Source organism: Anguilla anguilla, chromosome 8 (genome assembly GCF_013347855.1).
Source record: "Anguilla anguilla isolate fAngAng1 chromosome 8, fAngAng1.pri, whole genome shotgun sequence".
NCBI classification, from domain to species: Eukaryota; Metazoa; Chordata; class Actinopteri; order Anguilliformes; family Anguillidae; genus Anguilla; species Anguilla anguilla.
The window spans coordinates 8,849,272-8,873,534 of NC_049208.1; the positions used below are offsets into that span (position 1 = coordinate 8,849,272).

General features: G+C 45.7%; 3 protein-coding genes across 9 annotated transcripts in view; 1 reads left to right on the forward strand and 2 right to left on the reverse strand.

The window, feature by feature from the left end:
- prpf4ba (pre-mRNA processing factor 4Ba) overlaps positions 1-5,686 on the forward strand; it is a 16,425-nt gene extending 10,739 nt beyond the window's left edge. Inside the window, exons 13-17 of one of the 4 annotated variants that reach the window (XR_004766384.1) lie at positions 159-310; positions 834-920; positions 1,587-4,299; positions 4,997-5,043; positions 5,457-5,686. Coding sequence is in view for 1 of the 4 variants with exons in the window: in XM_035427793.1 (XP_035283684.1) it covers positions 159-310; positions 834-920; positions 1,587-1,790 (443 nt within the window). In the remaining 3 variants the exon portion in view is untranslated. Of the gene's footprint in view, positions 1-158; positions 311-833; positions 921-1,586; positions 5,044-5,456 lie in introns of those variants that run through there. The other 3 variants (XR_004766383.1, XR_004766382.1, XM_035427793.1) reach the window with 3 other exon arrangements.
- On the reverse strand, positions 5,371-10,067 carry LOC118232732. Its single transcript, XM_035427794.1, has 6 exons — positions 9,563-10,067; positions 9,258-9,309; positions 9,104-9,129; positions 8,540-8,611; positions 8,171-8,304; positions 5,371-7,695 (listed from the first exon to the last, which is right to left on the reverse strand). The coding sequence occupies exons 1-6, from the start codon at positions 9,596-9,598 to the stop codon at positions 6,528-6,530; spliced, it is 1,488 nt and encodes a 495-aa protein (XP_035283685.1). The 5' UTR covers positions 9,599-10,067; the 3' UTR covers positions 5,371-6,527.
- A 3,551-nt stretch (positions 10,068-13,618) lies between these two features.
- The window catches only part of LOC118232730 (transcriptional activator GLI3-like), a 55,120-nt gene continuing 44,475 nt past the window's right edge, over positions 13,619-24,263 (reverse strand). For all 4 annotated transcript variants that reach the window (XM_035427792.1, XM_035427789.1, XM_035427790.1 and 1 more), the window contains exons 11-15: positions 20,323-20,472; positions 19,396-19,560; positions 18,472-18,753; positions 16,622-16,949; positions 13,619-16,177 (exon numbers count right to left, since the gene is read on the reverse strand). In XM_035427792.1, coding sequence (XP_035283683.1) covers positions 13,980-16,177; positions 16,622-16,949; positions 18,472-18,753; positions 19,396-19,560; positions 20,323-20,472 — 3,123 coding nt within the window. In that variant the 3' untranslated portion in view covers positions 13,619-13,979. The remainder of the gene's footprint in view (positions 16,178-16,621; positions 16,950-18,471; positions 18,754-19,395; positions 19,561-20,322; positions 20,473-24,263) is intronic.

Below are 24,263 nucleotides of genomic sequence, written 5' to 3' on the forward strand. Positions count from 1 at the left end.
ATAGAATGTGTTGCATTCTAGAATTACATTCTATGTAATTGCATGTAATTACATGGAGTGTAGTTCTATTGGTGGGTTGAGGCTCTCCAGAGTCGTAGTAGTAGTAGTTGAGGGATGTGTCCGGGCCCTGATGGCGGTTCCCCCTCTTGCCCCCGCAGTCATCGGGAAACCCTACGATTACGGGATTGACATGTGGTCCGTGGGCTGCACGCTGTACGAACTGTACACGGGCAAGATCCTCTTCCCCGGGAAGACCAACAACCACATGATCAAGCTCGCCATGGACCTCAAGGGCAAGATGCCCAACAAGGTGAGAGCTGCCACCAGATGCATTTGTGCCGTCACTCTTATCACCTGTATCCTTCTAATTTGTTCCTGTAGCACTTTCATGATACACTTGCACCTCCATCCAGCACTTAATCGCACTTGTATTGTTATGCCTCCTAGTGTGACTTACCATAACTTTTTTACCTAGCCTATGCTTAACTGTGTGAACTGGACTTGATGTGTTCATGGCTATGGACAACTGTTACATGATGAGTGTTGGACCTTATCGGACCTGTGTTTTGTAGTTTCTGAAATGACCTTTGGCATGGACTTATTGTCCATACCCATTTTGGATAAAAGCGTCTGCCAAATAAATGTAATGTAATGTGTGGTTTATGCTGTGCCTCTGAGACTCTGTTTCTCTTCAAGTCTCTTCGCTTGTGCCACCGAGAGTGCAGGATATGATACGTGTCACATGATAGGATATGAAGCGAAGAGCATGTCTGTCCTCAGGGATATCTGTGCTCTAGTCAAACGTCTTTTTTTTCCCCCCCCCCCGACTACAGATGATCCGAAAGGGGCTGTTCAAGGATCAGCACTTCGATCAGAACTTGAACTTCTTGTACATTGAAGTGGACAAAGTGACCGAAAGGGTACGCCATCTTTTCCGTTCCTTGCTTTGTCTTTTCCGTTCCTTGCTTTGTCTTTTCCATTCCTTGCTTTGTCTTTTCCGTTCCTTGCTTTACACCATTCTTGCGAAAACGTTGGGTATAATTTTATTTTCTTCATACCTCTTGAGCTTTTTAAAATTGTCTTGTGCGTCATTGTGTCTGGCAGTCCCTGCAGTAATTCTAGATGTACATTTTTTTTTTTTTTTTAAATAACCTCCATTGTTACTGTACATGCCATCACTGTCCTCAAACGTGAGGTCAGATAGGAATATATTACTTAAAGCATTCTGTGAGAATGCTGGAATTCGGAAGGCAACTTTTAGTTTATGGATGCTCATTGAAAATGTTGTAAGTACCAATTTTAAGGTAACTTTTTTCCATTCTTGCATTGAGTTCCGTTTTTGAAAAACCACAAGGACCAGAATAGAAGTGCAATCATGACTTTGTGTTGTCTAGTTTTCTCGATAATTTAACTATGTTGGTGGTTGCACCACCAACCCTATGTATATTTTAAAACACGTCAAATAAAATTGATCTTCTGCTTTTCATTCTCCTCTACTTGTCAATTCCATTCTTTTATCTCCCTCTTTTTTCCTCCCCCCCCTTGCTTTTCTTCTCCCCGCCTCCTGTCGCGCTCGTCTTCCGCAGGAAAAAGTGACGGTGATGAGCACCATCAACCCCACCAAGGACTTGCTCACGGACATGATTGGCTGCCAGCGCCTCCCCGAGGACCAACGCAAGAAGGTGGTCCAGCTCAAAGACCTGCTGGACCAAATCCTTATGCTGGACCCCGCCAAGAGAATCAGCATCAACCAGGCCCTGCAGCACCCCTACATCCAAGAGAAGATCTGACCTGCTCACCCAGCGCTACTGCAACCACTGCTACTTACTAAGTACTATGGGTCTGGCAGAGGGGAAAAAACAAACCGAAAAAACAAAAAACTTGATTTGTTTAGTAACTGCAGAGACTGACTGAAGAGTACCTAGGAAAAGAAACATTTTTTAAAAATAGTTAACATTATTTTTTTTATTGTTATTTTGATGCACATACATACCCGTGTTTTTTGCTTTTATTATGAATTTATTAAGAAATCAAAGGGTAGGGGTCCAAAAAAAAAAAAAATCACATGTACATTTCCGTTTTTTGGATTACTTGCAGGACACCCTCAAATCAAAACCGGTCTGACTTACAGTTTGGCTTTGGTGGGAAGGTTTGGCTTCGATGTTTATGGGCCATCCGAATAAAGTTTTAGAGAAAAAGAAAAAAAAATCCCCTTTATTGCGCTGGATAAATAAACCTTTTATCCTCATTTTTGAAGTGCTCGTTCTTGGGCCCCTGCAAAAGACCGGTGCTGAAGGCAGTAATTGAAAATACGCTTTGTATGGTTCAGGTTGAGAGAGGGAAGGGTTATGGTCATTTATAGCTTGCCAAGGCTGCACAAGACAGAGCAGATCGAGTCCCTGAAGATTGCACACGTCCTTTATGCAGGGCAGGACGTGTAGCCCTCGCTGTACAGGTGTACATGCGCAATGTCTCGTGAGTGTAGACTGCACCATACAGGTGTATAGGCGTGAGGTCTTGTGCGTGTAGACCACACCATACAGGTGTACTGGCGCTGCACAGGTAGACCTGACTGTACAGGTGTGCACGCACAAGACCTCACTGTACAGGTGTACACGCACGAGACCTCACTGTACAGGTGTGCGTGCACAAGACCTCACCGTACAGGTGTACAAGCAAGTAGACCTCGCTGTACAGGTGTACTGGCGCCGTACAGGTGTACACGCGCGATGTCTGGTGCAGGCTTGGCAGCTGTTGCTGTGTGTGGCGCAGGCCGGCGTAAATGCTGTCTATATCCGCGTCTCCCCCAGGTGTGAGTGCACAGGCCCGGCAGCATGGCACGCCCGTGGCGTGGGTCTTGTGTCCTCCTTGAGTCCGCCTGCAGGGACGGCCTGCCCTCCTCAGTTAAAGCAGGTTGTGTACCACTTTCAGTACACTGAAGGTAAGCTCCCCAAACCCATCAACTTCACTGGTGTTCTCGCGCATTCTAGCACACTGGCAAAAACGAGAGAGAAAAAAAAATTACTTAAAAAAAAATATATATAAATCCAGTCCTGGCTTCTCTGGCATTTTACTTTGCATGTGTAAAGAGCAACGCGCAAAATGGACGATCACACAAATTTCAGAAAAAAAATTTAAATTTAAATCGATGTGCTGATGGTTTGTTTCAGATTTTACGCTGTGTTGTATACCTCACGTCGATTACATTTTCTGTCAATGAAAATTCAGTTGCAAGTCTGAATGTATTTTTTTGGCAAACCAATAGTGTGCAGATTTGGGGGGCTGGTGGGACTCGAAGCTCTGATGGATGAAGGCGCCTTCAGTGTACTGCTTCTATTAATAAAGTTTTTTCAAATCTTTGCAGAAATGTGACTTAGTAAGGGGTAGTCTATCCTTTTCTTTCTGTCAGTTTTTCACCCTTTACTATATATTAAGTAATCTTAGAAAACTGCATGTGAGGACTTAAGATGGCAGTCTCTTATATGTTGTGTAAAATTCTTTGTGTGCTTTTTTTCTTAAAGGCCATTTAAACTTTTTTCTGTTTTAGTCCTCCTTTGACTCATGTCTGTGATCATGTTGTCTTTTGATACAGGGATATTCCTGCTCTGATCTTTGCATCTGCTTGTTACAAGCGGTAATTGCTTCTTTACTATTTCCCCTTGTATTGTATTGTTGAACCATCTTCTGGGCATCCTTGGGACAGAAAAAAAGAAACCGCAAAACCAAAAGCATAGTTTTTATGCAGTTATTTTTCAGATTTATGTGTTTTGCTTCTTGTCATCTGAGAAGTCTTCCCTGCATGTTGACTGGATGGCGCAGAATTATTGTAAATCCTCAGTATGCATTAAAAAAAAAAAAAAAAAGCGTAAAATAAAGTTTTTTGTGGAAAAAAAAATTGACAAAACATGGTTGTGCGGACCTTGCAGAAATTTCTGTGGTCTTTTTTGCGAACTAACTCCTTTTTCTTTCTGAAGCACTTAACCTCAAACACATGTAAAATTCAGAACCAGAAAAGTAAGAAATGCTGCATTCTGTTTACCCTGTGCCTTTACTGCAGCACTGCCTCCGTTTCAGCGTTTGTCTGCACTTTAGGCTGATATTTGGGGGTGTTATGGAAGACAGAAAAAGCGGTGCTGTGTGTTTTGACACTAATTACTGTTTGTGATGTTTCTCCCACTCTTTCCTGTGGTTGCTGAGAGAGACAAAGCCAAGTTAAGCCTCCAGGCCAAGAGGCTCTGTCCACCGTCCTCTACTGCCTGGTTCTGCTTTGAAAGACAAGACCTCCATCTACTTAACAAGGTCATTTCTGATGGCATGTGTAGATCAAAGACAATGTGAGAGACGCGTATAAAGATGTAAACAGAAGCTTTAAAAAAAAATCTAAAGCTCAGTATGTGTCATTGGGTCCTTTCCTAGTCATCACATTGCCAAATGTACACAACGGCTATGTCTGGATAAGGTCTGGGTGGAGATTATGCTTTGGGAGGGCATGGAAACTATGCTACTCTCGGTATATTTGTACAAATTGGGTTCGTTTGTGGTACATTTGGGCCAGTGAGACCAGGGTCAACTAATGTCTAAGAGTCAAGGGGGGGGGGACATTAAGTTCTTTTGGTTTGGATGGTTTGTCTCTCCACAAGTGCTGAAGGAACATGATACTGTAATGTTTTGGTCATGGATAACTGCCTCTCTGTCATGGGTACAAAAGGTACAACGTTCTTATCTCCTATGTCTTACAGACCTAAGCCTAAAGCTTAAGTCCATAAGCTGTCATGTATATCCTTCCTGTGCTGATGTACTGGGCCACGTGTTTAGTCTCTACTGATCTGAACATGTCAATGGTAAAAGGTTGTTTTAAGTTCCTGGCCAAACAAGTGGACCCAGTCCTGACATACCGTTTGTCCTCAAACTTCACGGTTAACTTTTTTTTTGTGTTCAGTTATGAGTGATCGGCAAAAGCATCCAGATACTCGTTTATGTGTTCTCTGTATTCTAGGTGCAGTCCCTTAGAAGATCCTCACAGAGCACCTCACCTGGACAAAGGTTTCTGTTCTAGAGAGTTCTGTTGAGCTTGTTGAGTGTGGGAGATGTCTTGGCCTGTTTTTTTTAATCATTACTGCTCTGTGAATGTGGTAGAGCTTAGCAAATTCAGTTATTGGAGAATTGTATCATTGATTGTGTTTGAAGTACCCCCCCCCTCCAATTCTCACGGGTACCTGTTACACATCAAAACATACATAAATTGAGCTTTTTCCATTTTTACAAAACAAAACATTTGTAGAATTTATTAAACAGTATATATAGAAAATTTAGTTACTGTAATTTGGCTATATCTATGCCAAAGCGACCACCAACTATAAGGTAATACTCTTTTTTTTTTTTTGTCAGATATTTCCAGTTTGATTTTTGGTTACCTAAATAACAGTGTGATTCTGTGTGTGCTTTTTGTCTTGCAGGGTAAGTTGCCATTTGGCATTTTCCTGTTCCCCTTCTGACTTGAAAACTTGGACTTGGCCATTTGGACACCCAAGGAAGCAGCTCTGATCCCATTGAACCATTTGCTAATGCTTATTGCATCATTGTTTATTATGATGATCTTGCACTGCACCTCATATTTGATAAACATTGTAAATGAGCTGCATTCACGTAGTATTTCAAGCATAAATGTAACCAATTTAAGTATAAACTTAGGGGAAAAAAGAATTGTATCCACTTCATAATAAACGCTTCTTAAAAGTGCTTTAGTTTTTGCTGCTAATGTTTTGACTCCAATGGCTCTTCTCATTCAGTTACCATTTAAGTTGCTCTTTATTGGCCCAAAAAAGCAATTCTGCAATGCTAAGTCAAAACAGATGCACTTAATCCACTTGCACATATAATTATAATTTCAAATTGATTGTTAAATTGTCTCAGAACAGACCTACCCTCTCCCTGATGTCTTTATGCCGAAGTCATGAACAAGTTTGTTCATGCATACAGTAGTAACACTTGACTTAAATGTCAATCATCTGCACTTGGAAGAAACTACGGAAGTCTAAACCTTGATAGATAATGCAGCAGTTGTATGAAAAAGAAACTTTTTCAGCTGGGAGAGAGTGAATACTTGAGCTCAAGATGATATAGCCTAAGGCTTGTAGGGCAACAATTATTGGTTCCATTGCAGTTTCCGTGTAAACTGTCAGACTTTAATTCTAGTAAATTACATAATTGAATTGGCCAAGTATCTTCAAAATGTTTACATTATTATGGACCAAATTACATTGTGGACATCCATGAATGCAGAACTGGGACTGGTGATTTAGTAAGTGAAGTCTGTTTTAAAGGACACCAATATGGTCCCAAAATTGGCTTGTTTGAAAACAAAAATGTACATTGCCAAGTTGCACTGCAACTTGGGTGCATGTGACCCTGGGATTCTGCCAACAAATATGGGAAAGACTGCTCATTTCCCAGACCAATCAAATGGAAGCTTGTACACAGTAATGCCTGCTCATACAATGAGAAATCAAATGAAATTACGAACCGTATTATAGCTTTCTATCTGGCCTGGCATTTCTCTTTCTTGTGGAAGATGACTTTCTCTTTAGCCTTGATGTCACCTTCTTGGAGCCCCTTAGCCTCTCCACTTTGTAGGATGATGGTACCGCGTTCAGTAAAAAGCCTTGCACAGACGGGCCTGATGAAAGGCAGCTCGTCTTGCTCGGCCTGCTTGAGCTCGAATGGGGCTGTTTGGGCAGGGTGGGACAGTTGACAGTTGAGCCTCTCGTGTCGTGGCTTTGTCTCGAAGGGACACAGGCAGTTTTCAAACGTCGCCTAGCCACGGGGGTGTGAGGAAGTGTGAGGTCTGCTATTCCATGCAGAACCGAGGGGCACTCGCCCCCCGGTTCCATTCCTGGCACCAAGCTTTCAGGCTGAGATCCCAGTAAATCCGCTTTCCTTATCCGAGCGGTGCTCCTTGTCATGCCGATGGCAGTGGCCGATCGAGACCAGCCCACTTTAGCTCTCTCTCTCTGAACGGTGGCCGCCTGCATCCTCTCCATCTCCACCAGGCGGTTGGCGAGGACAAACAGGGAAGGGTCCTGCCTAATAAAACTCTGCCTCCTCTCCCAGTCTGCTCTGTTGAACAGGTTTTGCGTGAGGTCCAGTATCTTTAAGGGTGCCGGGAGAACCTCAGGATAGGGCAATCGATCCTCTCTTGATTCCGAGTAATCCTTCGGATCGTCCTTATCGAATGGCTCAGGCCTCAGCTCCAGCTCCAGCTCCACAGGAGTTGCCCAATCTTGGGCTGAGACGGTCGTCCTTTCGTGGTCTGACATAGACGTCCTTTCCTGGTCCGACAAGTCACTGTCATCCGAGGGGAAGTCCATAAAGAGACTGCTGTGGCTGCTTTGGCCTGTTGAGGAGCTGTTACTCGTTTCAGCTCCTGGACCTTCAAACCTGTTTGGGGCCAAGCAGTAAGGGCTCGAAACCACGTTTCTGGTTCCTTGTCCCTCTGCTCTTCTGTCCCTCAGTCCATGGTTGTGAGTGACCACTGCTGGAGTTATTCTCAGGGGTATCTCACTCTGAGCTACACCGCTGTTGTCTCCTTGATTGTTTCGAGGTGTGAGGAGGTACTTTCTTTTGGGATGATGGGACCAAGACCGAAGGGCTTTGTAGCATTTCAGATCCGGCTGGTGTCTCTGAAGTTGCCCCTGGCTAAAAGACACCACAGACATCCAGTATTAACCATGATGGCTCATTTTGAGTAGCATTTCCAAAGAAAATGTTTGGTTCAGAACACAAGTCAGGGCAAAGAGTGCAGTGAGATACTTGGTTCAGCATCAGCTTGTAGTTCTTGGCAACAGGAGACATGGTACAGATGCCAAGTGGCATTAGGACTGGTCTAGCTTTACAGATTTATTTCGACATGCATGGTTTCAGTTTGGTTCCAGATGAGCAGCCAGGGGACTAATGACAGGTTCATTACAGAATATCCTATTGTCACCCGAACAGGTCAGTGGTAATAAGCCACCTGTCATACACGCCCTTGGAAGCGAGTGCTAAAGCTATTTTTCAAAATCCGACAGTAGGCCATTGTAGCAACAGCAGACTTGAATACCCCCAGAGGGGCATGACAGCCACAAGCAGACCTTACCCACAATGCAACACAACTGACATTGAATATACTTACAGCAAAGTGGGCTCCAGAGGGCTGCAGCAGATGGCCGATCCAGTGCTCAAATTACACTTAGAGTTGAGTGTTGGTAGAAATATCTTGGAATATTTTTGTCCCAAATTTACACATTTCTCTACAGTGTCCTTAAACTGAAAGAAGAATATGATCAAACATTTCCTCTGCAAACCATCCAAATGAATTTCTCATTTTTAGATTCAAAAATGGAAAAGAAACTGCAAACTATACCCTACAGCACCATCACAGTGACTTATCTTTATTAGACCCTTGCTAAATTTCGGACAATCCTTGTACATTTATATCAATGGATTATGCAAGCAAAGACTGCATTCAGGAAGTCAGTGTTGAAAAAGGTACCCCCATTACCTTTGATGTGGGTTCTTCTCCCCTCAAATTCAATTCATCCAGCTGTTGCATCAGCTGAGAAAGACAGATCCCCTGAGAAGGCAAGCAATAGGTACATTGTACAAACTTTCAGCAGTAACAACCTCCATATTAGCGACAGATTAAGAAATATGTTAATTATGTTAACACTGGCAAAATTTTAAGTATATTAGTTGAAATAGCAAGCCGTTGAATGCAAAATCGCTTACTACCTGCCAACATACCTTTGGACATCTTACGCGGTGCGTACAACTAAGTAAATAGTCTACATCAATATAATGAGTGCATAAACCAGTAGTCTAAAACATACTTAGCCTCGTCATTTGACTCATGTTTTCTGTATTTTAATGATATATGAAATAGTTAGCAACAAATGACTACATCTAAATGCCACAGTTTTGGCACGGCATATAGCTGCCCACCAATGCTTACTCCAAAGTTTCAAATTACTCAGCGATTTAGTAGAGTGAAATGTGGGCTTAGGTCGCTATAGTTTTGTTGTCACTTTCAGTTCCAAGATATGACGGCTAGTAGCAGCCTACTTACCCCATTTGTTTCCCCCAGCACGTCATCTGTGCAAACATGGAAACAAATCAAATGCGAAACCAATGACTAACTGAAGATGAACACTGGTAATTATTTCTTTATTACTTTATGGCTTCTGGTTCATTAAATGTCAATAGACTCTGTTGCTACTTACGTCTCGGTGGCGCGCTGAATGTTGAAATTCGTTTCTCCCACTGATAATCCCACTGAAAAGATTGCTAACATTAGCTGGACATTAATAGCCTACAGCTAGCGAGCTAAATAAACCATTTAACTTACTTAATTCCAACCACAGACTCCTGAACCAACAAGTTAGTCTAAGGCAACAACTAAAAGTTGCAGGACGGTTCGCTAGCTGAACCGCTCGGACAGGACCTCCTACTATCTACTAGACTAGCGCTACATTTGGTCAAAGACAGCAACCTTCCAATTCACCAATGCCGGTTTCGGAGGACTTACTAACGGGCTGGGCATCAGTGGTCTCCGTTCGTCCATTCTGTGTCAGCTGCATGCAAACTGTATCATGCGCAAAATACCCCGCGTTTGATTTGTCACGGGCACGGAGAATACCAGGAACACCACTGGCAATGTGCAGTGGTCCGCCAGACTTACAGACTAATAACTAGACAACTTTAATGTTAGATAGCTAACTAGCACGCCGCGGGCTGGTCATTCAACTCCCCATGATCATGTCTCCAAGTAACAAATCGTCTCACTCTCGTAGCTAAGGAGGGTTAATAACCTCGAAGTTCTCAGGTTTCTCCGTTTTGTCCCTTTCATTTTGGACGCCGTTGACATTTATCAATGAAACATTAACGTTGTCAACGTCTAATTGGAAAAGCAATGCGAGATTACGCATGAAACCCTACTCTGAAAACGTAACACATTAAAAAATAAAATACAATTACTTAGCATTAGCTCCTCCTAGTCTTTTCCACAGAACCATGTCGTACCTTCTTATTAAAAACTGAGACTGAATGGCTAATCTTCACGATACCATGGTAACGTTAATCCGTTTGGACTGAGTCTAACTTTGAAATCTTCCTCATTTTAACAGACAAAGCAGAGAATGGGGCAGTCCTATTTTGACCCACACAGGAAAAATAATAACCTGTATTACCTGTATCGTGCATATAACCAGGTAAAGACCATTATTATTATTATTATTATTATTATTATTATTATTATTATTTGCTAGTTAGGTAGACAGCGCTGACTTTATCTGCACTTAAAATTTATGTTTGTAATGCAGACTATGTGAATGGAAAGGTGATTGATTTAAAGAGTAACAAAGCTATTGGTTAGCTTTCTGTTAGTTTGGTTTGACGTTTTTGTTAAAACACACACTGCAAGTCTATACTGTACTACCAGTGTTTATACGACCGTGTGAGCATTAATATACACATTTATAATACATTAAATCTCCTTATTTTAGCAATATGTTACATGAGAATTAAATCAGCCCATGATCCCAGACATGTAGCCTACCCAAAATATACACATTTTGCCAGGCACTATGTAGGCGTGTCCATTTTCAGTCTGGGTTTGAAGTTTGGATTCTGGTAAATCGCCCAATTCATCTTGTTTTCCACTTGGAAAATACAACCATTCCAGTTGACGCAAATTAATTGAGCTTTTGCTGTCATTTAGCCCAGTCAGTTTTCCTAAATGATTCAGCTCAAATTTGGATTTTGGTTCAAGGGAGACTTTAAGAAGAGAGGGTCCAGAAACTAGAATTAATATATGTTGTGATTAATGACTAAAGGTCTCTGTCTCAAAGACATAGTCAACACCCTCTTTGCTGAACAATTACTTCCCCTACCTTCAGTGTCATGGAAATTCATATTTTGGTGCTGCATAGACACAGCTGGACACATTATAGAGTATGTGTGCCAGAATTAGAATAGTCTGGCTTTAGGGATAATCCCAGCTGGGGCAATTAGGAGGCTGCACTGGATCAAGCCTTTATCTGGGGAATAACAAGTCATTATTACTACTCTATGGATAATTAACTTTTACCCACACTGTGTTCCAGGTGCATTGCACAGAGGTCCAAGCAGGCTGTTTCTGTTAGGATGTTGTTGTAATACTCTTTTATTACAAATAATATTACAACAACCAGTAAGGCATTTAATAGCAAGATTATGCAATCTTGCTATTAAATGTATATCCTTTCAATGGACTGTCCCATTGCTATTGACTGAAATTGGTATTATCTTTTTGTTGCACTAGATGGTGCCCTCCCCTGAGAGATTATGGAAAAAATGCTAACAAACAAATGTGCCACACAGGAGGATTGCTTTATGGATTTGAGAGTCCTACAGACTAGCACAGACTGTAAAATAGTTACCCAGTTTCTGTGTTAATGATTGTCACTCCCAGCTTTGTGTCCTGGAATATCAATGTCATATTATTCAATGGCAAAACTTGGTCACTACCTCTGAATGGTGCTTTTCTCCAACAGTTTCCTTAAACTTTATCGTTTACAGCAGATGGGCAGCAGGAGTCAGCGCAGATACTTACTGCAGTTAATCAAATAAAAAAAACTTGTGGAAGAGTGGAGGGCAAAGGGGGGGGGGGTCAGGTTAGGTTAAGGTGCGGTTTCTCAAATAAGGCTTTCTCCGGCTGGCACAAATATCGCCCTCAGAACAGCGCTGTCTTTTCTGGGTTTGGAAATAAAGGACAGTCGGTAATTCAGGTATAATTAGCTAAAGCCGAGGTCACATTATGACTTCGGGTTTTGAGTTTCTCACTCAAACAGACCCGAGCGTTTGGAGAGTGGTAAGGTAATCGCATCTGTTTGACATAGGAACAAGGTGCAGCATGAAGGAGCTGAGGTCCCAGTGGGCTTTTCATTTTCGATCCCTGGTTCCTGAGTACCTGGACTTCTGTCCACTCCTCGATGCAGATGTTTCATCCGCATGTGACTCAAGTAAGAGCGTGGAAAATGTGTGAGAAAAAAAGATTTCTTGTTTTACTCACCGTCTTTTCCAGTACCGGTGGCGACCGAGGCGCGTTTCCCCTTCTTCACTGTTCAGTGCTTTGCATACGCGTCCTCTTTGTGTTCAGCCACAGTGGCACGAAACGAAGCTCCTTTTGTTAGAAATGGGCTGTGTGCTTCAACTAACCAAATGTCATATTTCGAATTGAATCTTTACTGTCGATTGGAAGCTCAAAGTGTACAAGTTAATAAAATTTCCTTTTTTATTAAAAACTTGTCAGTTAAAAAGGAGTTACGTGTTTCCCACTCACAAACACTTGCATTTTGGTCCCCCTGGTGAAGACCCATGGGATCCCAGCACAGAGTCCATGTGGCATTTTCAACATGCAGTTAAACACACTAATTGGGTAGGATAGAGGCAAGAAAAACCATATTCTATAGCTAGTTTTCTTCATAAGCACAAAATTCAGCCTATCAAATGGCACAATTCTCTTTCCACAAACACTCCATTGGTTTTTTTTTTTGTTTTAAAGCTGATGTGTGATTTTTCATGTTTCACAAATCACTAAGTTTTAAAACTTCACTGTGAAATATTCTTTTTTTCAGGTTACAAGAGAAATAAGGCATACACTTCATGATCTTTTCATGCCATTACAATAGACACATCATGCTTAAAAATACAATGAGACCCAAATGACAAATTATTTCAGTATTATGATTATATAATAAATTATGTATTATGACTATATATGAAATCCATATTTGAATAGATTTAAAAAGAACACATTTTAAATCTAGTCAAATATAGACCATATATTTCATTATATAAAAATTGTATTAATGTATACACATACTCCATTATCTATTCTAATATTTGATAATGTGTGAAATATACATCCATTTATTTAATTGTAATCCTCATAATGTTTTACTGTGGCTGTTTGCCAGTTTTAGAAAGGATCAAACATCAGCAGCATAGTAGTTTTTATAAACTGTCTTTAATGTGGTAACAATAATTATTTAGATGGTAACAATGGGATTGGATTACATTAAATCATCTTCACTATAACAGTAAGATACTGGAGGCAGGTCCGGACTAAAACATAACTGAATGTGAAGTGCGTAAACATCATAGCAAAACATGAGCCCTCTTATACATGGCATGCACCTTTGTTTGTAATAAAGAAACTGATGGTCTCTCCAAGTCTGCACACTTGCAGTGAACATTTTTAAGTGCATGAAAACAGCAGAAATATTGTCTTCATATAAGGCCTAGCCACAATATTCAACTGAAGGCGACAGACTTGTTTTCCAAACAATTTTCATGAAGAATTTAAAATTCTTAATTGAACTTATTGTCCTCTCCCATTTTTTACTCACGGGTTGCCAGTGGACTGTACTGTGTCTTTAAAAGAAAAGATTTGAAAATAGTCATGTTTGAAAACTGTATATTTACCTGGAATGTCAGAGAACCAAATTACATGGAAGACTCACTGTATATCACTAAAACACTGATTTGATGCATGGTAAATAAAAAAAAACATTATTTTGGAGTGATCTGAATGCAGTTTATTACCCGTTGACATGAGGACAACTTCCTGCCCTTCAAGGTGCTGACAAAGCAAAAAACCAGTTTAAATTTGACCTTGATATTGAATGCATTTGCACATTCATGCCAACAGTCTTGGCAAGTAAACGTCAACATTGCAGAACTCTGCTTTAGTCTAACTGGGTTGAAGGACCTTCTTCAATTTATTATTATTATAAAACAATATAAAATAAGGGCCAGAATACAGCCTTAATTCCATAAAATGGAAATACACAGGTCTTGTGCCCCCCCTGCTTTCAGGGGATTAGTTTAAAACGACAACGAAAACATTTTCCTTTCTCCTCTTCCACATTCCCTTTTTTGCAGATGCACAATCTGCCGAGCACCTACTGCATCGCAGCAAGAAACTGGCTTTCCTGGGCAAGAGTGGTGAGTAGAGAGTTCATGTCGCCGATGGCCATGTTGCTGACTCCAGAAGGCATGCTGTGCAAGGCCACAGAGGCACGGGGGCCAGCGAGGCGGGACGAAGTCCGGGAGAGGTTCCTGAACATACGGGGGCTCAGGACCTCCGAGAACAGACTACCGCGTTCGTACCCATCGTCTAAGACGGCGTCGAATTCAAGCGCCGCACCATTCGAGGGACCTGCAGCGGCGTCCTCTGCCGTGCTAGTCACCCGGCCGTTCCCCGGAGAGGGCAGGGCGGGGTTGTTGGTGGCGGTGGGTGGGATGTTGCCATGGGAACTGGAGAAGGAGGGCAGTTGGGAGGACGAGGCATGGAGGTGATGGAAACCCTGGCTGAGGAAGCCCAACTGCAGCTGGGTTGAGGGGCCAGCCTGGGGACGATCCTCCATCTTCAGGTTCAACTGACTGGTGTGCAAGTCGTTAGTCGTACTCCCACTCCTTGCTCCCGCTAGGCTCAATCCCTGCTGCTGGCTGAGAGTGGGGTTACTGCCAGTACTCCTCATGGTCGGGTAGCCCTGCTGTCTGGCTAAGATCCTGTAGGCTCCACTGGGCTGCTGCTGTGTGGATACTCCCTGGAAGTGGATGTGTGTGGCAGGGTCTTGTGATCCAGCCTCTGGGAGCAATGGGTTGCTGTGAAATAGCCTGTGTGCAGAATGGTTCTCCTGAAAGCTGGCTTGAGGTTTGGTGAATTGAGGTGGACCTGGACAGGCCGACCGCATCAGACCCATGGGCACTTGGGAAATGGTCTGGGCTACCTGGTGCATGGACGGATTACTCATTTGCATCTCATGGGAAACCTCTAAGGAGGCGGCTCTGCATGGATTTCGGGTAACTGCCTCTGTCTCCTGCTTGCAGCAGTGATCAGTGAAACTTCTGTCAACGTTAACCTCCTGGAAGTCACTCTGGAGGTGGGAATATGGATGCTGGACCTCCATGGGCATTGGCGGTAGCTGCTGCTGCTGCTGTTGTACCATCATGTTGCCAAATGCGCTGAAAGGGCTGCCGGCGCTCTGGCTCCACATCTCGGGTGACCTGTCTGCACTCCCTGAGCTCACCTCGTTCCACTGCACGGGCATGGCCTCCACACCGGAGTCGCCGACCTGCGCCTGCCGTCCCGAGCTTTGGTACGGCTGACCCAATGGCATCCCGTTAGGGTTCCTGCTCCTAGACGTACCGGCGGAGGCTGTTCCGTACGTCCCTCCCTGGCTCTGAGAAACGAGGTACTGCACCACGTCATCGGGCAGCATGTCCTCCTCCCCGAGCAGAGGGACCCCGATCACCTCTGCTCCTCCTCTCTGCTTGACTGCAAGGGTCTCCATTTCCGTGTTTTCCCTGATGCTCTCTGGATGGGCCGGGGGAGGGCCTGGCTGGGGGTTCCCGTTGAAGCGCATGTACCCCTGAAGGCTCGGGCCTCTACCCTCCATGGGGAGGTGGTGAGTTGGAAGCGGGGGCAGGGGGTTCAGGTCGTGGAGGCTGTTGAAACGCTGCACCCTGGGCAGGTTGAGGGGGTCGTGGTTTTGAGTCCGGACTGGGTCGCTGGCCCTCCTCAGAGAATTACCCATGACCTCTTGAGGGAATGCACCACAGACCTCATTTCTCCCAAAGCTGCCGCGATGAGTCCTCCCCGCCAGCGGGGGCAGTGCATGTTGAACGGTGTCCTGGCAGTCCCCCATCATGGCCATGCGAGTCCTCAGGCTCATCCTTTCCATACTAGGCAACGGTGTCGGGGGAGCACCTCCAGTCGCGGCCGCGTACTTGGCCTTCAGGCGGTAGTGCTGGGCGGGGGTGAGGGTGAGGGCGCCCCCCGGCCCGCCTCCCCCGCACTGGCTGGCCTCGCTGGAGCGGCGCGAGGCGTCGGTGGAGATGGGGTCGTAGGAGTCGGTGGCGCTGAGGTTGTGGCGCCGCGGGTGGCCGTGGTGGCCGGCCTCGGGCTGGGAGGCCTGGCTGGAGCGGCGGCTGGAGAAGCAGGGCGAGATGCCGGAGGAGCGGCGGCTGGCGCTCCGGTAGGCGGAGCTCACCGCGCTGCCCCCGCTGTCCCGGCGCTCCTTCAGCAGGCTCAGCACCGTCACGTCCGTCCCCGACAGCTCCGGCCGCAGGGACACTCCCCCGTAGCTGCCCCTTCCTGGACACAAGTGTGGGCAGGGGGGAGAAAACTCAGTCAGTAAGCTTAAAGGGAAGAGGCATTCACCTTAAGTGTTCTTTAAAAATTTGATCATCCATTTCAGACCCCAGTTCAGATCAGTATAACTATTCCAAAAATATCAGTCCACTGATCTATGGCCTGTGTTGTCTCATGAAGAGTAAGGTTATGATATGGAAAGGGGAAACCTGATCCTGCCTAATCCTAAATCTGCACTTTATCAGTACAGGCCTAAATCTGTTTCATAAGGTTTCACCAGGCAAGCAAGTTGGGCTACACCAGGAGGGCACATTACTATGGTTAGTTAACATTGTAATTATGACAGACCATTAATACGCACAGTTCAGAAGGCATAATTCTCTCCAAAAAACAATAAGCAGTCTGGACTCTCAACCTGTGAGCAAATCGAATGAAAGCAGGCCTTACCCCCTGTGATGGGCGGCAGCACGGGGCCTCCAGGGGGCGCCGTGGGGCTCAGGCGGGGCAGGCTGCCGTTCACCTGCTTCAGCCGCTCCACCTTGATGTGTTCCACCCACCGCAGAGGGGCAGCGTTTCCACGGCCACGCAGGGCCAGGGTGCCGGTTGACACGGTGGAGTCCATTATGGGAGCTTCTTCATCACCCTCATCCTCCTCCTCCTCTTCACCCACGGGGCACCACCTTAGGGAGAGCTGGACCTCGCTACCGGAGTGGGCGCTCAGGGGGGACTGGCCACTGCTGTGTGTAGACTGACCGCCAGGGCTAGGCTGAGATGCCTGGAGAGAGAGGTGGGGGGAGAAATGGAGAGAAAACACCTGATGATTTACACCAGATGACCAACACTGTCAATGTAAGAGGCCTCTGAAGTCTAAAGTACTGCTTCTTGAACTGTTTAATACTGGGACCCAAATGAGAAATTTAGCACCTTTCGGGGACCTGTCAAATATACTAGCATAGCCTAGTGGACTGCAGACACATTCCGGGACAAATCTCATACACTCCCATGACCCATTTTGGGTCTCAGCCCGTAGTTTAAGAAACACTGGGTCAAAGCAACCACCATACAGTATGATTTTGAAATGATGTAGAATGCTAATGTATATGAACATTAAGCAATTTACTTTGTTTATCACTTACATGATTTTTCATACCCTGAACCCACCAAATAGACAGTGTTGAGTAAAGTAATTAAAAATACATCAGTTATAAATCAGTTTCAATTAGTTCCTTATGGTCAAACACAAATATGTATTATTTCGTCTTCCTACTTAATAACAATGCTAATTTTCCAACTGCAAATGGCATTTATATGGTGCAGGCCCATGGCTTTGGAATTGCACCGAGCTCTCCAGCAAACAGGATGACATAATCAAATATGTGGACTGGAAATCCAAGTTGTTTGTGCTCCTTTTGAAAAGAGGACAGACGACGACTTTGTTTGGGACTGGTGGCTGGCGAGTGCCAAATTGGGTTGTTTACGCTCACGTAAAACAAAGCTGTCCGTGAACTAAGGGACTAGACTAGCGAGAACAATGACCAGAGGAACTAATTTCTGCAGGATTCTGAAAAAACCCTCATGTTCTCACCCCAATTAAAAAGAACACAACGCCTTTCATGAAGCGCTCCTTTCAGTCTCAAAATACCCTGAAAAACCCCATCTCTGTAAGCCTATCAAACCAGGTTAACCTTTGTAGTCCAGCTGGCTGCTGACTCATAGGTAACTTGGATTACTCATCGTTCACTTTGGAATGGTGTTCCAGGATCTTCATTCAGTGGACACTGTACCACACCATTGATGAAACCAACTTGTTCCCCATGACATCAGCTTTCCAACAACACCACACATGACTACACTGTATATGGAAAACCTAAGGTTTACATAATGCTGATCCAGTAGAATGTTTTGCAACTGCGTAGTATTGGGGCCATAGCTGTCTCTTTCACAAACCCTGCTGACTCCCTGTAAACAGAATACACCAATGGCAGTTTAGAGTGAAACTTAATGATGACCCCAGTGGCAACAAGAGTAGCACAGTGACTCTGCAGACCCCACCGGAGCTGCACAGTCACTCTGTATTCCCCCAGTTGAGCTACGCAACGTTAGATGTTAGCGGAAACGTCCCCCGATCAGACCGCAAAGCATGTCAGCACAGGATGAACACGGGCTTTAGCGGAAACGTCACCTGGCCAGACTGTGAAGCGGAAACGTATATATACACCCCCATAAAACAGAAACTGCAGTCTGAAGTCTTTACGCTCAGTTTCCAGACCGAGTCTGAGTAAGTACGGATGACACACCGCAGGTTTCTCAGTCTTCACCGCCCTCACGCAGGCGTCCTCGGAGGCGGCGCGGTTGCAGTCCCCTCGGTCAGGGACCCCCCCGTGGGGAGCCTGCCCCGGGGGCCTGCCCTGGCCGTGGCCGCCGGGGTCCCGGGGCTGCGCCGGGGGGCGGGGGTGGGCGTCGCCCCGTTTCTTGGTCACGTGGGCCTCGGGCCCGTGCACGGTCTTGACGTGCTTGCGCAGGGAGCTGGGGTCCGTGTAGCGCTTGGTGCAGCCCGGGATCTTGCAGATGTAGGGCTTCTGCGGAAGGAGAGCAGGGGGGTTCAGCGCAGGGTTTTAGACTGTGCTGGTGAAACTGGTGAAACTGGTGGGCAGGGACTGGCATTGGAGGAGTTTGAACGGGGGGGGGGGGAAGAGGGAGGGTTTATTATAGGAATACAGAACAGGTCTGGATGAACGTCAAGGTTTAAAACCCCACAGTCAGTACTCAGCAAGGCACATGCTTTATAATGCAGTGGGGCTTGCTGAAGAGTGGATTTTCACTGTGTCAGTACCTCATTGGAGAGTGTGCGGACGCTGTGTCAGAACCTCATTAGAGTGCGGTTCTGGTACGGTCGCTGTGTCAGTACCTCGTTGGAGTGCGTGTGGTTCTGGTGCGGACGCTGTGTCAGAACCTCATTAGAGTGCGGTTCTGGTACGGTCGCTGTGTCAGTACCTCGTTGGAGTGTGTGCGGTTCTGGTGCGGTCGTGGTGTCAGTAGTACCTCGTTGGAGTGTGTGCAGTTCTGGTGCGGTCGCTGTGTCAGTACCTCGTTGGAGTGTGTGCAGTTCTGGTGCGGTCGCTGTGTCAGTAGTGCCTCGTTGGAGTGCGTGTGGTTCTGGTGCGGACGCTGTGTCAGAACCTCATTAGAGTGCGGTTCTGGTACGGTCGCTGTGTCAGTACCTCGTTGGAGTGTGTGCGGTTCTGGTGCTTGGCGCGGTCGGAGGCGTTGGAGAAGGCCTTGTTGCAGCCCTCGTGCTCGCAGACGTAGGGCTTCTCTCCGGTGTGGGAGCGCAGGTGAGTCTTCAGGTTCTCCAGCCGAGAGTACGCCTTCACACAGCCCTCAAACTGTGTAAAATTACACACAATAACACATTATATCAATTATTAGGCACAAGTGAGCAATAATCAATCCATATAATATTATTATATACCATCGTATACACATCTTTTCCTCCCCCCCCCCATTATTCTACATGGTGTCCAAAAAGCACAAGCATAAAATCGTGACTAACCACACATTTCAAATCAATACAAAATATTTTGACATCCTACATAAATGGTACATTAGGTTTTCATAAAGTACAGCCAACTTTTGGCACCCAGTTCAACTTCTTAATATAAAATGTCAAAATCGTGTAGGGAAGCCAAAACAGCTTTAAATTGTTTGCATATGATGTATGATGTGGAAGAAAAGGGTCTCGTTTGTGGCCTGTGATTAAATAGAGAGTCTGAGACAGAGGAACTGTTGCTGATGGTGTCCTGCAGTTTCATCAGCAAGTCCTGTGGATCTGACCACACTGTCAAACATCTGCAGCACCGCACTCCCAGAATGCACTTGAGGTCAATCAGCACTCTGGCCCATTAATGCTGGTTGTTAGTGGGGTTGGCTTGGTGTAGCAGAGCAGGGTATAGCAGGTAAGGGTGTGGTTGGGCAGAGTGGCGCACGGCTGGGCAGGGCATAGCAGGATAGGACGGGGCAGGGTGTGGCAGGGCAGGGCGTTGCAGGAAAGGGTGCGGCAAGGGTGGGCTGGGCATGGTTGGGTGGGGCGTGGCTGGGCAGGGCGGGGCGTGGCTGGTCGGGGCGTGGCAGGACAGGGCGGGGCTCACCGTGCACTTGTGCGGCTTCTCGCCGGTGTGCCTGCGCATGTGCACCACCAGCATGTACTGCGCCTTGAAGGGCTTCTGCTCCCGAGAGCATTCCTCCCAGCGGCACACAAACTCCTTCCTCTCCCCGTGGATGTGCTCGCTGTTTATGTGCTGTAGGGGGGAGAGCACACAATACCACACTTAGTACACACACCATCACACTCAAGTACACATACTATTACACACACTATTACACTCAGAACACACGCCATCACACACAGAACACACAACATCACACAGAATACACACCATCACACTCAGAACACACACCATCACACTCAGTACACACGCTATCACACTCAAGTACACACACCATTACACTCAGAACACACACCATCACACACAGAACACACATCACACAGAATACACACCATCACACTCAGAACACACACCATCACACTCAGTACACACACCATCACACTCAGTACACACACCATCACACTCAAGTACACACACTATTACACACAATACCACACTTAGTACACACACCATCACACACAGAACACACAACATCACACAGAACACACACCATCACACACAGAACACACAACATCACACCGAACACACACCATCACACACAGAATACACACCATCACACTCAGAACACACACCATCACACTCAGTACACAAACAAAAACTTGCTTGGATTTTTCCAAGATTTCTCATGTATGAAGTAAAGTTGACGAGAGAAAGACCCAACCAGACTGTAGAAACTGGGTAGCTGTAATATCAGAATAATACCACAAGAGGGCAGGGTGCACCGGAGATGCTAATGAGCTGAGTATTAGAAGTGAGATATTTAGGTCTCCGCACTGAAAAACCAGGTGGAACTCCTACAGTATAAACTCATGAATTGTGAAATCATGATGGATGGTTCCTCTGTTCACAGTCTAGTTTTGAATGTGAGAAGTCCCTGATTAGAACAGCATGTTTTCCCCAGCTTGGCTCTCTTCACTCTTTAACCCTAAAAGGTGTCAGACCACAAAGACCACAGATACTATTCCCTGGTTTCCTCCTCACTGGGGGGAAAGAATGATGGGGAGATTGATGTATTTCTTTCTCTTTCTTTTTTCTTCCTTTTTCTTTCTCTTTCTTAATTTTTCCCTTTCTTTTTCTTTCCTTTTCTTTCTTTCTGTCCTTCCTTCCTTCCTCCCCCTGGATACTACTGTGCAAAGGAATGAGCCTGGAGCCAATCCTGGATTTTTCCGGGATTTCAAGCAAAACTCTGTCACTTCCCATCACGTCCGGCCCACACCCCATCGCAATGGGCTCTGACAGTTCTGCTGCCGTGGCAACTTTTAATCTCGGAGGGGTGGGGGGCGGGCCATGGGGAGATCAAGGGTTCAGTCCAACCAGCCAAAATGGCAATTTGCAGCTCCCCTACAGCATCGTGTCTGTTTTTTAGAGTCCTTCCGGGCTGAAGTGCAGATTGACAACAAGGTTATGAAGAGAAGGGGAACTAAAGAGCACAGAGACAGACGCCTGTAGCAAACATCTGACTCCCTCACAGAGAACACACAGACATGGTCCTGCAAAAGAGCTCGTCCTTTACAGAGAACACACTGCCACACTCCTGAAAAAGCTTGTGCTTCACAGAGAACACACTGCCACACTCCTGCAAAGGAGCTTGTCCTTTCACAGAGAACACATGACCATCCTCCGGGAAAAACTTGTCCTTCACAGAGAACACACTCCCATACTCCTGGAAGAACTTGTCCTTCATAGACAACACACAGCCATGCTCCTAGAAGAACCTCTCCTTCACAGAAACCACACAGCCATGCTCCTAAAAGAACCTCTCCTTCACAGAAACCACACAGCCATGCTCCTAGAAGAACCTCTCCTTCACAGAAACCACACTGCCATGCTCCCGGAAAGCGCTTGTTCTTCACAGAAACCACACTACCATGCTCCTGGAAGAGCTTGTCCTTCACAGAGAACTGTGAGGCAGGGTGTCCCTCTGTCACCTTTATAGTCTGCAGGAGGTTCAGCATCTCACAGCAATCCTAATGAATGGATATCAACCAATGGACAGATGCATGTTGTGTTCGTTAATTTTTTAACGACTGAAAACGTTAAAAAAAATGCCACACAGAGGAGTTGGAGGGGTCTGTTTACCAGATAAACTTCAAAACGCAACTCCGAGTAGTTCTATCAGACACAGACCAACAAATTCTCATTCTCTGCTGTGGTGTGGATCCAGAAGTCCTTCATAAAAGAGATAAAACGAGTGTGATGAGTGACAAAGAGGGAAAGAAAAGGCAGAGGGGGTGACTGAGGGGTTAAAACTGGAATGTGTAATTTAGTGAAGGTCAGTGCGCTCCAGACAGACGATATGACTAATCCTAATCCATGCCTAATCCATTTTACCAATGACCCAGAGCAGGGGGCCAGGAGACACAATTCACAATTTATTCTTTCTACCAGAAACTCAGTGGAGCCCACATACATTACTTCTCCCTGAGAGCAGGGGAATTCGCAAGTCGCCGTAAGTCTGCTCCACAGCACGACGGCAAAAGAGCTGGCATCGGGTGGCACTCGAGATGGAAAGGGAAAAGTGGGATGGGAATGCAACTTTGAACCTTCGCGAGCTCCACAGAAGCAGTGAACGTTTGTGGCGTTTCGGCTCAAAAGCTAAAACCGCGATAAAAATAAACCGGCGACTGAAAACCCGGCGTGAACCCCGAATATGACATGCGCCCCGCGTTTGTTTTTCCACTTTCTCTCTTTCTCTTTGGGTCAGACGCGCCTCTTTCTTCTCCTAATCCGGAAAATCACGGGCACCCGGCGCTGGGTAGTAATTTGTGGTGGGTGACTGGGGTCAAGGTCCTCGTTCGGTTAGGGCGCGGGCCAACGCTCCACACGGCGGTGACGTCTTAGGGACGACCCGTCCTGGGACAGGCGTGACCGCATTTTGGCTGAGACATCCCGACTGGGAGCTCCAGCCCCCCCCACCTCCTCATAACATTACCCCGGCAATAAAATCCAAATTCAGTCCAAGTCCACAGAATCAGGGAGCCGGTGTTAGAGGGAATGCATGTGAAAAAATAACATACTAAGCATACTTGATGTAAACTTAAATTACATTTAAAGTATTCTGAAGTATAAAATAGTATGCTTCAGATATACTTTAGCATACTATTTTTTCACACGGGAAGGAATGGTTGGATACACCGCTGACAGCATTTAAGGCCCTAAATTTGCTGTGCTGCTTTGTTCTCTTAAATAATTCCATGCACAGCCACTGATAGAAACCAATGGACAGATGCATGTTGTGTTCATTAATTTTTTACTGGCTATAAACAGAAAAAAATGCCACACAGAGGAGTCTAGGGGTCTGTTCACCAGATAAAATTCAAAAGGAAACTGAGTAATATTATTGGGCACCTTTATGCAAATGTAATGTTATGCAAGCTACATTTTTTGGAGATACTTATGAATTCATCTTCCACCTACGTGTGACTATCTTCCTTTTTAAATTTATCAGGTGGAGACTCTGTGATCATACTTAAGTGTGTCCAATAGATTGTTTATTTATCTGTGGATGGGGTGACTAAAAACAGTTAGACTGTTAGATTTCCGGCCTGCTAAAACTGCGTCTGTGTGTGGCTGAGGTATGCACATAAGCAGGGCTAGTAATTATCATCCCCATCACCACCATCGCCAGCACTGCTTGAACCTGGACCCCATCGCCAGCACTGCTTGAACCTGGACCCCAGCGCTTGGGACGCACAACGCAAACTCAAACGAGCGCTCTCTCAGATCACGCCGCTCCACCAGGCGGGTCATGGCGGAGAGCAAAAGGAAGCGGTGCGGTCGTCTGGTTTTTCAAAAGCCCCCAAAAACAGGGGGGGGGGGGGGGTGAATCCATTACCCTCCAGTGCTTCATCTGGAACTACAAA